Source organism: Eulemur rufifrons, unplaced genomic scaffold, assembly GCF_041146395.1.
Source record: "Eulemur rufifrons isolate Redbay unplaced genomic scaffold, OSU_ERuf_1 scaffold_81, whole genome shotgun sequence".
Classification (NCBI taxonomy): domain Eukaryota; kingdom Metazoa; phylum Chordata; class Mammalia; order Primates; family Lemuridae; genus Eulemur; species Eulemur rufifrons.
In genome coordinates this window covers 144,059-156,277 of record NW_027182863.1, presented here as the reverse complement: position 1 = coordinate 156,277, position 12,219 = coordinate 144,059, and the positions used below count along the sequence as shown (strand labels likewise).

At 48.9% G+C, this 12,219-nt stretch overlaps 1 protein-coding gene across 1 annotated transcript in view; it reads left to right on the top strand.

Annotated features, from left to right (window-relative positions):
• DLGAP2 (DLG associated protein 2) overlaps positions 1-1,256 on the top strand; it is a 338,329-nt gene extending 337,073 nt beyond the window's left edge. The window contains exon 15 of the mRNA XM_069464631.1: positions 1,038-1,256. Within this exon, the coding sequence (XP_069320732.1) occupies positions 1,038-1,256 (219 nt within the window). The remainder of the gene's footprint in view (positions 1-1,037) is intronic.
• Positions 1,257-12,219: the final 10,963 nt, after the last annotated feature.

Genomic DNA, 12,219 nt, shown 5'->3' with positions numbered 1-12,219 from the left:
CGGGCTCCCTTTGGACTTTTCCAGAGGCTGAAGGAAGGACACAGGTGTGGGGTTTTGGTGTTTTCCCCCCACAACCAGATATCTGCTTAGAAAAGGGGAGGGATTCCGGCCCCTTCCGTGGCCCGCTCTTTCCCGGGCAGCAAACCCGGCAGTGCGGAGCTCCAGTCCGAGCTCCCCGCGGAGCAGAGCCAGAGCCACCCCCCCCCCCCCCCCCCCCCCCCCCGCTTCCTCATTTAGCAACAGCGTAGTTCACTCGACACAGTTTCGGATGCAGAACTTTCACCAGAGCAGTGACAGCATTATCTACTGCATTTGCTGCAGAACTGTGAACATTATCCTTCTGAAAAGGGTGCACCCATATTTGGTGTGACTTGAGAACCTAAGCTAACGATCAGAAATAACTATTTGTATCTTTTTAACAACCAAGTGATACATAAATCATTACATACACGTACATACACATATACACATACTGTTCATGCCAGTGGGGTTTTAGGCCAATAATAGAGAGAATTTGGCCAGCACTTCTCTGGGACAGCCACCCTGGTAAGAGGATTTCATGAACATTCTTGGAATCCCGGAGTCTGCTCGAAATCCTGCAGTGTGTAACAGGGAAGTCTAGACCTCCTGTGATGCTCAGAGCTTGGCGTCATGTGTATTTGCCAAGGCTCGGAGGTGACATCGTGCTTGGGAAAGTGTAGGGGTAGGTGAGTGTTGATCTAGCAATAATGTAAAATTAAGTCACCGACTACAGAGATGTGAGGTGTTCATGTGCAGAATTTATTTTCTTATTTGTACACACAATCCCAAACTTCTCTGCCCCCTGTGACAAATTTGAGGGCGCTTATAGAAAGTATACACCATGCCCAGGGCCAGGCTGTGACCGCGGGAGTCGGGCCGGGGAAAGCGAGCGCAGAACGTGAATCTGCACCGCGCGGCTCCCAGCGGGGCGTGCACAGACCCGGGGCAGCTGCGCTCACGCGTGGTTGGGGCCCTGCTCTGACCATCCGCCAATTTTGACTTGTGATGCTTTTCAGGACGAAAGAAAGGTCCCCCCTCCAATACCAAAGAAGCCCCCCAAAGGGAAATTTCCCATTACCAGAGAAAAGTCCCTGGACCTGCCCGACAGACAGCGCCAAGAAGCCCGCAGACGGCTCATGGCGGCCAAGAGAGCAGCGTCCTTCCGCCAGAACTCGGCCACCGAGCGTGCCGACAGCATCGAGATCTACATCCCCGAGGCCCAGACCCGGCTCTAGGACGGGGGCGGCACCCACCGTTCCGGTTTCCTTTTTAACACGACCCTTGTACAGTGTGTTGCCTCCCTGGTGGTGTCCGTCTCGTCTCCTCCGCCGAGTCCACCCGCCCTCGTGTTCCTTGTGCCATAGCCGGGAGGCTACGGATTTCCTCAGCGTCTGCTGAGCTCGTGGCAAGAACGACTTTGTTTTTTAATCCGATGGCCTGACTTGCAGTCGGCTCTGATGGGCTTGGTGAGACCAACTTACCCTCCGTGTTCTCAGAGGACCAGACCCAGTTTCCATTTTGTTATTTATACTTTTATAAACCATGTGATAATTAGAGGTAAGAACAGCAACTGACTACAAACGGGTGCATCTCACCGCTCCCTGGAGGCACCAGACGGCCCAGTGGAAGGTGCTACAACCCGAGTGCAGGAAAGAAAGACCCGTTTCCCCTCCTGAGCCTCGAGCTGCTCTCCAGTCCTGGCCACGCACCTGCCACGCCGCTGCTGTCCTCGTCCTCCTCGTCACAGGCAGAGAACCTTAGGCTCCTTGCGTCAAGTGTATGGTGATGAAAGTGATCTCTCTGACCACCAAACGCCCTACGATGTGGTTCCCCCAAAACCCAGGGACTCCAAGTCTGAACCCACTAAAAACACCCAGCACAGCATCCACACGACAAATAAGCCAAACGTCCCCACAAGGAAGTTATGCGTGAGAGAGATCGGGGCCTTAAGAAAGGCTGGGAGTATAAAGAAAAAAATATTGTCCTTACATCTGTGAAACAGTTATTGTATTTTTTGTTCTTTGTAACTTTCAATATTATATCCAGTGTTTTCTTTAAGTTTCACCATCTGCGCTACATGTGTTTTTTTACATATGTATATATTTATGTCCTCACGTTGCTCTATCGGATGACTGTGCAGGGCATCTTTAAAAAAAAGTTTGCTTGTTTCAAACAACAGCTGTGATGTTGTACAAAGTGTAAGAACCATGAATGTGAGAGGTGAGTGTGTCTCAGCTGAAACGGGGAAGAAGAAATGCAGTTTACTCTTGTATCTTCCCAGGATCCTTTGTCCTGTGCAGCATTGCTGAAGCCAGGAGCATGTGTCTTGCCTGTGTTAGACATGAAGGGAAAAAGAGGTCACATATTGTGACTTCCAGCTGTGGAATCTTTTACAAAAAGTAATTAGTGTTCATGACTCTGGCACCCAAGGAAAACAGGAATGACTCTAAGGAATAGGGTGTCCACGGGTGTGATGACATCTGGATGGAGCGATGGGTCCAGCACGATGTCTGTCGCGATGCAGACACGTCTGCGAAGGAAAAGCCCGTCGGATTTTCCCGCTGGTCTCCACTGCGGAGTTCTCACGCCTGCTCCAGGTCCAAGCAGCACTGCAGTTGGAGACAGATGTCTCCGCCCCGACGCCGGGTCTTCCCTCCCGTGGCTCTGAGGAGTGTCAGGCACTTCGCGTGGGCAGAGCAGCTTCGACTGCCCGTGTAGCACTTTGTTTCCTCCCCTGATCCGCACTTTAGAACGCACCTGCTCCCCGGGCAGCCCGAGTGTCGCGAGTTCAGCGAGGCGGTTCCACCGTCGGGCGTCGGTGAGACCACGACTCTCCCTCTTCCCCACGTCCCACAGTCCACTGAGCATGGGGTACACGGGGGGCAGAGTTGACATTAAAGCATGTTTAGCTTCAAAGTTTTACTTTTTTAAAGCTGAGTAGTTAAGAGTTCCCTGTAAAAACAAAACCCTGTAAATTGAGCCTCATATCTGGTATATATTTTACCAAACAGCCTTAAAATATATTTGGAAGCAAAAATCAGTATGAATGTATATCCTTGAAAAATGCAAAAAAAAAAATCCCTGAAATATTCTTCTATAAATGATCCCTATTTCCCCAGAGTGTTCAAAGCATTTTTCTACCTAAATAAATACCTAAATCCTGAGTAGTGTACCATAATGATGCTTCTTCCTATAGTCACTCTACTATGTTAAAGGCAAATGTATTCACAGGTATTGGCGTTTTAGACTTTAAAAAAGATGTATTATTTAAGATGGACTGCTGTTGAGGTCTAACCACAGAAAAGCAAAGTCAGGGCACACTCCTAGTTAGAGGAAATGAGAAATGAGAAATGCCCATGCACATTGCTGCGTCTCACGGCAGCTGCTGTGTTTAACCCATTTCCTTGAACTTACACAAAACACATAAAAGCAAATTGTAAAATTAGACAATAATTATTTGTCTTAGCTCCGGGATTCTATGATGCCAACTTGAACGAAAACATTCACTGGATCTGGATTAAGTTTTTATGTTTCACATACTCATGTTTACCTTCCAATCCCCAAAAGTCTTGGCCTAAACCATCCCTCCGCCAGCAAGTTAACCTCCCGCTGAATTGTACGGGGTCGCGGGCGCTGACTTGTCGTGCTGAGGTGGGGACTGTCACCCCTGTGTGGTCCACCACCGTCCAAAGAAGACTGTTTAATGGTAGGACAGACACCTCTGCTAGGGCTGAGGGGCTGTCACCCGCTCCTGTGCCATAACCAAGTGCAATATACTCGGCTCTCACACAGGTGACATTCGATCACGAGACACAGAAGATAAGCCATGTTTATGTATTTGTACACGTAAAGAAAATAAAACTGTTTGTGATCCTTGTGTTCTCCACCCAAGCTAGCTGCTTCCAGCAGATACGTAGTATAGAAAGCTGTCACGTGGTCATTTCATCATATTTAGAATATAATTTTGATAAAACATTATACATAAATGTGAGAACCTGATTAAAAATAAGAACACAACCTTCCAGGGCCATGATCGTGAGAGAAGGTGCGATGCCGTCAGCACCCACACTCCTGCGTTCCCTAAAGACACCCCTTTAGAACTCACCTCCCTCCCCGCGGCAGGCGGGTGGACGGCGCTGGAGGCTTCAGTGAACACAGCGAAACACAAGCGTGGCAAACGGGACCCCAGAGTCCGGCCCAGGGAAGGAGAACGCCACTCGCTCACCACGGTGCTTTCCGTGTCGCTCATCTCGTACATCTGCATGCGTCATTGTCGTGTTTGGAGTAAAACTAGCTGTAACCACTGACAATTTTTTATCCTATTTTTCTCAGCAACTTTTTATCACCATCCTAGAATGGTGTATAAAGAATTGAACTGTCCATGATACCAAAAAATTACATTTTGCCTAAAAGGAAATGTTGTTGATGTTTTCAACTTCAAAGCAATTCTAAAGACTTCAAGCATTTAATCAAAAGGTGTATAATCAGGAAAAAATACAAATTATATTTAAAGTCACCTCTTTAAAAAAAAAAAAAGCCACAGAAAGGAGTGACGTGTGACGTAGAGTCAGTCTCCCCTGCCGGCGCTTGTGGAAGTGGCCGCAGCTCTGATGAGACGGTGACAGAGCCGTGGGGCTGGAGGACGCAGGGGCGGGATCCCCTCCCGGGGTGCATGTCCTGCCTGCCCCGTCTTCACTGTGCCTCCCAGATCCACAGGAAGCAGCCGCTGTGTCCACGCATTCGATTGAAAGACCCTGAATTCGTACCTTCACTCGTCTCTGCTGTTTTGTTAGGTCCCTGTAGGCCTGGCTGCCCCAGCCCAGGACGGAATCTCGCAGGAAAGTAAAGTGACACGGCGGACGTGTGGTCAGAGTGCTGTCGTGGCCGTGGGAAGGCTGTCTTGGGGACAGCTCTCTGGTTTGGACCAAACCTTTTGGTGGCGAGTGGGGATGGGGGAGGTGGATCTTTTTCTATTGGCCGTAGACGGGCCAAATTCAAACCCGGCCTCCCGTGGCCCTGAGGATTTAGAGGCCAGGGACCAACCGAGGCACACAGCGAGTATCAGCCTTGCTCGGAATTCTGACGGTGCCCCAGAACATTCGGCCGGACGGAGGGTCCCATGCGCCGTGTCTGAACCGGCCCAGGCTGACCAAGGCCAGCAGGACGATCACCATTTGTGACACTGGAGACCCCCGTGCACCCGAGAGGGACAGGTAGCAGGAAACACGTGCGAGATGTCCCCGTGCAAGGGTAAACGTGTTGCCCAAAAGGGTACCTAGATACCGCGCTTGGTTCGCTCGTCCTGCCTGTGAGCGTAGAATCAAGTTCCTCCAAAATGGGCCTGAATAACTGCCTTCTGCATAGTCCTGTGTGTGCATTTCCCAGCCATCTTTTCTCAAGACTGGAACTTCATTTTTTATTTTTTACTACAAATTTAACGTGCTAGTTTAAGACAGTGGTTTTAAACTCTACTCCCTCGGAACCCTCTGAGTGTTTTCTTGTTTCTATCTGCATGTTTGTTTATACTTCTTTGTAGGTGTGTGTCGAACACAGGGTTCAAAAACTTGAAAATAAAATCACAGACCACACGCTTGAGAGAGAAATGACCCAGTCAGTCTCTGATTCGTTAGCGTCCTTAACGACACCAGCTGGAGCAGTGCACTTGCTTCCTCCGGCACCCTGTGCCCTGTCACACCGGGTCCCTAGGCCTGGCCTGGAACAGGTCCGTCTTGTCTCTGTCGAGTTGTGGGCAGTGAGCAGAGTTCGAGGAAAGGGCTAAGCGCCCACCAGCACAGAGGGCTGCAGGGACTTTAGAAATGAGTGATCAGTTGCCAGAAATCTCCAGGCAGGTGGTCAAACCACCTGGGATTTATTCCTCTGTCAGCCAGCGACGCAGCTCAACTTGCTGTCTTAGTTTCTTCCTCTGTCCAGGGGCTACAGCTCCTGTCTCTGTGGCTCTTGCCCACGCAGCGTGAGGATCAATGACACGTTGACCCTAAGGCCCTTACAGCACCCGGGCAGGGGTGGTACAGTGTGAGCTAGTGTTGGGGACTGCGTGCCCTGGCCCTGCCCTGAGTGGCAGACGCTGAGAGTGACGGTCACAGCTACGCACAGAGGCCAGCACTGCCCCAGGCTGAGGCAGGGGCTTTCCTCGGAAAGGTCCGGAGGCAGAGAAAGAACCGCAAGGGGCATTCTCCTTTCCTCTGGCTTTGATTTCGGGTGTTTCTAGATGCTTCCAAGAACAAGAACCAAGCACCCACCAGAATTAGGCCATGTTTTCACCATTACTTAAGCTCAGCTGCCTCTCAGATGACATAAAGAGATATTAGACTAAACATTAAAGTGATGAAGAAAAAATGATAATTTGGAAGCAGAAAACTGAGCACTTGGGGGAACCCCAAGCGCGGCATCCGACGTACTGACCGGACTGCTGGCCGTTTGCAAAGCCCGCCCTCCTCGAAATAACCCCCTCTGGTCCTCGCCACACTGAAAAACCCCATGATTTTATGAATTGCCGTCCTAACCCTGGCGTTTTTATTCAGCGTTAAAAGAAATGATTTCAAGTTTCAGTCTAAACACTTGACGGACGACTTCTTCGCAGAGGAAATGTCAGTTACCTACTATACAACTACTTTTTAAAAGATTTTGTATATACACAAGCTAAGGTAACACAGGTTTACCTCCCTCCTTTCTTAGATTCTATGTGACTCTTTTCATTGGTGCTTACTCTGACCCGAAAGACGTGGGCGTGCAGGCGTTCCGTGCGGACGGAGGCGAGGCAGTAACGAAAGCAGAGGCTCCCGCCAGTTTCCTCCTGCGCATTTGACACAATGTATCTCTTCCCAGTAGACCGTGGCCTCCGCAGAGAGCGCCAAGGCCGGTCATGGAAGCCACTCCCCCCTCCTCCGAGTTGCCCCAGTCACTCCCGCCCCTCAGCACCGCCGTCCTCATCACGGTCACCCCACTTTCAAAGGGCTCAGCATGAATGTCTCCCCCACTCCACTTTCCAGCTGGTTTGCTACATTCCAAAACGCTTCCCCTCACAAGCAGTAAGACCCAGGCGACTTCTGAACCATAAGCCACTTTGCTCTCGTGCGGTCCCCCGTGCAGAGAGACACTTCTCATCCGCGCCCCGCCCCACCCTTCATACCAAATACCCAGGTGTGGCCTAAGGACTAAAATTAAATGCCTCCTGTAGAAATTTAAGAAATATTAGAACCAGGAAACTAGCTGTTTAAAGTTTTTTTTTTTAAAGAAGTATATAAATATATATAAATAAATATACATATGAAGTCATATCGGCAAAGAGGATGAACAGAGTGCCAAACATTCCACATCTGTACAAAGTCACACTTCACTGGAATTAAACTATTTTATGTAATTCTCTTTCTCATGCTTTTATGGTTCTTTTGATAAATTCTGCTTAGCAGCATGCAGGACACCTGATCCCAGCGAACCGCGCCACTCATCGCCACAGTTTCTTGCTTCTTGTTAATAAATTCCTATCAGAATGTTGGTCATTACATTAAGGCATTTAAGGACTGCTTTAGTTGAGTTCTTTTTTCTTTTCCATGACTTTTTTTTCACTCTCAGCTGATTGTAAGAAAAACGTGCCCACCTTTGCCCCACGACTGTCTGTGGTGATGCCGCCTCCGTTTGATTTCCGTGTTGCCGATGTTCACCTCCTGTAAATAGTTCTGCAATTAAATTTTTTGAGAAAATTAATGTTTACTTTTTTATTGGAGTGAATTCTCATGTTATTTTAAACTCAGAAAAATTATATTGACCAAAGAGTATTATCCAAGAAAAAAAAATTACACTCTTCCTCCATTATATATTTCATTGTTGAAATATCCTCGATTTCTTTATATTTTAAGAAGAAATGGACATTTATTAAGGCTACAGATTTAATATGTATGCAAAAATGGCATAGATTAAAATGAGTTTAAAATTAATAAATCCTACATATTTAGTCCGTGGTTGTATTACGCTCTTTGGGTCGCAGTGAACAGAGACACAGGTAGCTGACGGTGAAGACTGCACCCCCGGGGCTCCGGGCGCTGCTGTCTTGGGGCGCAGCTCCCAGGAGGAGAGGGGCCCCGTCACCTCTGAGCCGCTGGTTGCCCAGCAGCCCGGCGTGTCCCCGGCGGTGGACGTCAGGTGGCCACAGCTCCGGCGAAGCGGTTGCCCCGTCCTTCCTTCTGCCTGACCAGCCGTGCCTGCAGCCCGTGTTCTCGGCGCCCCAGGTGAGAACTTCCGCCGCCTTCTCTCCCTGTCCCCGGCTTTTGTGCTGCACCTGGGCGGCTCCCTCTCCGGGTCCCACGCTCGTCCCCCAGGGGAGCGTGGCCAAAGCTCCTGAGGACCACCCCGCTCACACGCAGCAGCACCTCCCCCAAGGTGCATCCGAGACGGCGTTTCGTGCATTGTTTTCCTGCTGTTTCCTTCCTTAACCTGCTCTGGCCTCCGTGGAGTTCTGAGGGGAGCGGACGGGGCGGCCAGGTGAAGAGCGGGGTCTCTCGCCAATGTCAGGACTGGTGAGACCACTCGCTTCCCAGGGGGTCGCACGCGATGGGTCGGGAATTCCTATTGAAGCGCACGAACGCCAGGGGGCAGCACCGTGCAGGACACGAGCCCAGGCAGACGCGCTTTCTGTTTAACTCACAATCGTGATTTATAAATTTTTATAACCACAGTTAGGAAATTGAATTCAGAACACAAACCTAATAAATATTTTAGTCCCTCACATTCCATATTTCATTTAATAACACACTTGTAACTAGCAAAAAGAAAGCTCTCTCTATTTTTCTTTCTTAATCCTGAATCTTTAAATGAAAGTTTTAATTTACCTGGAACTTCATTTAACACTTTGTACATATAGTTACACGGGATTGACATTATTTTCCCAGAAGTCAAGAAAAGTGCAAAGAAAGTACTATGATGTTCATTTTAAATTATGACAAGATAACTTTCGATTGACAGAAGCTTGTAAGTAAAAACCAAGAGACGCACATATGAGAACGTCTGGTGCCTTGTCCAGCACGCAAGTCACCACTCTGTTCTCACCAGAAAAAAGATGGACAAACTGAAAATCAGCCATTCTTCTCAGGTCCAGCAGAGAGCTGGGCTTCCCAGGGCAATGGCTGCCCCCAGTTGGAGAGACAGACGGGTGGAGGCCGAGGATCACGACTTGCTGGAGCAGACAGCCGGGAACAGAAACTGCAGGAGCCGGGTCTGGGGCGGGAAAACCCGGCTGAAATTAGTTACTGTAATCATCACGTCAGCAGGCTAAAGAAAAGAGTCACGTACGATGATATCAGTAGACGCAGAAAAAGTATTTGACAGAATCTAACACCCATTTATGGTGAAAAAAAAAATACACACACACTCACACACACACACACACACCCCCCAAAAAAAAACTCTCAGCAAGCTAGGAATAGAAGGGAACTTTCTCAAATTGATACCGAGTTGATAGCCTGGTAGTCTTACCTGTAGAAATATCAATCTATGTATTAATGTCATCCAAAGATGTATTGCGTTCATGGGTTGACCTGTCATTAAACACAGATGCGACTCCAGGACTTTTAAATCAAGCAACTCTGACATCTACGTGACCAGACCTGTACTGTGGAAACTGCTCAGAAATTTCTAAGTAAACTTCCCATTTGATCTAGCAATTGTGCTCCTTGTTACCTACCCAACGAAGTCGAAAACTTATGTCCACACAAAAGCCTGCACACAGACGTTTGTGGCTGCTTTCCTCATAACTGCAAAACGTGGAAGCAGCCACGGCGTCCTGCAGTAGGTGCAGGGAGGAGCAAGCGTGTGTATCCAGGCAACGGAATCGCACCCAGCAAGTATAGAAAATGAGCTCTCAAGCCATGAAAAGACACAGAGGAAACTTAAATGCGTATCACTAAGCAAAAGAAAACAATCGTAAAAAGTTACGTACTGTGTGATTGGAACTATATGACATGCTGGATGACATGAAACCGTGGAGACAGTGACAAGATCAGTGGTTGTCAGAGGCTGTTGGGGGCGAGGGATGCACAGGCCGAGCACAGAGGATGCTCAGGCCTGGAAACTGCTCTGCTATTGACATGATAACAGCACCACGGTGGCGGTGGCATGTCATTATACAGGTGCCCAAACCCACAGAATATACGGCACCAGGAATGAGTCCTAGTGACAGCTAAGGACTTCAGTCAATAATAATGTGCATATATATTGCTTCATCAATTGTAAAACGTACCACACCGACTCAAGATGCTAGCAGCGGGGGAACCTGAGGTCGGGGTGAGGGGTAAATGGAAACTTTACATGCTGCTCAATTTTTCCGTACACTTAAACTGTTCAAAGAATAGTCTACTAATTAAAAACAGCAACAAAACAAAGGCAAGATTAAAAAATGTTAGATGCAGCAATTTGAATGTTTTCAGCCTGTTTTCCATTATTTGCAATTTTAAATGAGTTGACTTTTGAAAATTAGAACATTGGAAAGATTTCTGCCCTTATTTTTGTTTAGTTTCTACCTTGTGAGCTCCTAAGTTAGCATCACTCAATATGTTCTGAGAATTGTTACTTGCGTCTTAATTAAGGTGAAAAGCAACGCACAGATGTTGGGTCGGGAAAGAAGAAAAGATTTCAGCGCGAATTCGAGCTCCGGCTTCTAGCCAAATGACACCACCTTGAAATCTTGGGAGGGCTCCATGCAAACTTTATTGTACTTTAAAATTGACTGAATGGATTTTTCCTTAACAATTAGAGTCCAGTGCAGATGGAAATCCCTTTCCAAACGATCTCATTAACTGCCGTGGTCTGTAACAATTCAGAGTGTGAAAAATTCTATTTTATGCCAACACCGCATTTTGCGTAGCCAAGATGCAGTCAAGACGCCAACTGTGTTCAGAACACATGTCCCTTTGCACGGTCCTCGTGCTCTTCCTTTCCGCCCACCCTGCTCTCTCGGCCTTTTCCTCAGTTTCCCTCCTCAGCAACAGACACTCCGACTGTGGAAAAGCCCTGTGGGAGAAGACCGCTGCTCCCGGGGCCCCGTGTCCCGACCGCCCTGTCCCCAGCCGCTGAGCCCCCTCCTCTGCGCAGCGGGACCCACCGCGGAGGACGGGCTCTGGGCGCAGAGACGCTGCCCCAGGGGGGCAGCTGGTGTCCACCCCGCCCTCCCCGTGTGTCTTCCCGCCACGCCAATCGCGCTGTCCTCCAGGGTCCTGTCCACTTGTGCTCACAAAGCCTCAATTTTCGTTGAGTTTCTCCAGATCATTGCCAATATACTGTCCCCCAAATCCAAATCCCCCGAAAGGCTTGTCTGATTAAAACATTTCGGTGACTCATCAGGTTCACAGGACACTCAGCGTCTGACCCACCTCCCACACCCACCCCGTGCCTGACGGCCCAGCTGTGACAAGCTGCGAGCTCCGGCCGGGTGGGCGCCTGCTGCCCCCTCTGACTGACAGGCCTCCCCCGCCCTGGGCCCCCAGCTGCCACAGACACCCCCGGGATGCCCCGACCCTGCACGGCGGGCACATCACCAGCTTCTGCCCCACCCAGTGTGGATCACAATGCGTCACACGAAGCAGAAAGCATTTGTTAACTGGCTTGTGATCAAACTGTGAGCCTTCTGGGAGCAGAGAATTATTTTATTTCTCGTGTATCTCTGACTCCCAATAAAGTGTGTGACTCTGAGCACACAGTCCGTGTTCTTCCGCACATCTGCGGTGACTGGATGAATGAACAGGCCGACTCCCTGTGTATGTTTCAGTCACTCATTGATCCAATAAATATTTATGGAATAATATTTACGCACTGGAAATGCTGCAGGTTTTAAAAAATCATGAATCCTGCACCTACGTTGAACTGCCACGTATATTTACTTTGTAAATAATCTGGGAAGTGTCACAGGTTTTCTCTTAGTATATTTGCAAGTAAATAAGTGAGCCTGCTCCTGTTTCCCTGACGCTGGGAGAAGACTCACAACCTGTGGATCAGAGACAAAGGATTTTGCTGCTCCCCACACAGGAAACACCACTTGCGTCAGGATGTTTTCAGGGGCCTGTGCCGCACGTTCCGTCGGGGGAGGTTGTGCAGAGCGCACACTGTCTGCAGGTGATCTTCCTCCATCAACACCTGATTCCTAGTGAGCCTTGGAACTTCTAACTCCCTGAACTCTCAGGTTTGGCCTCT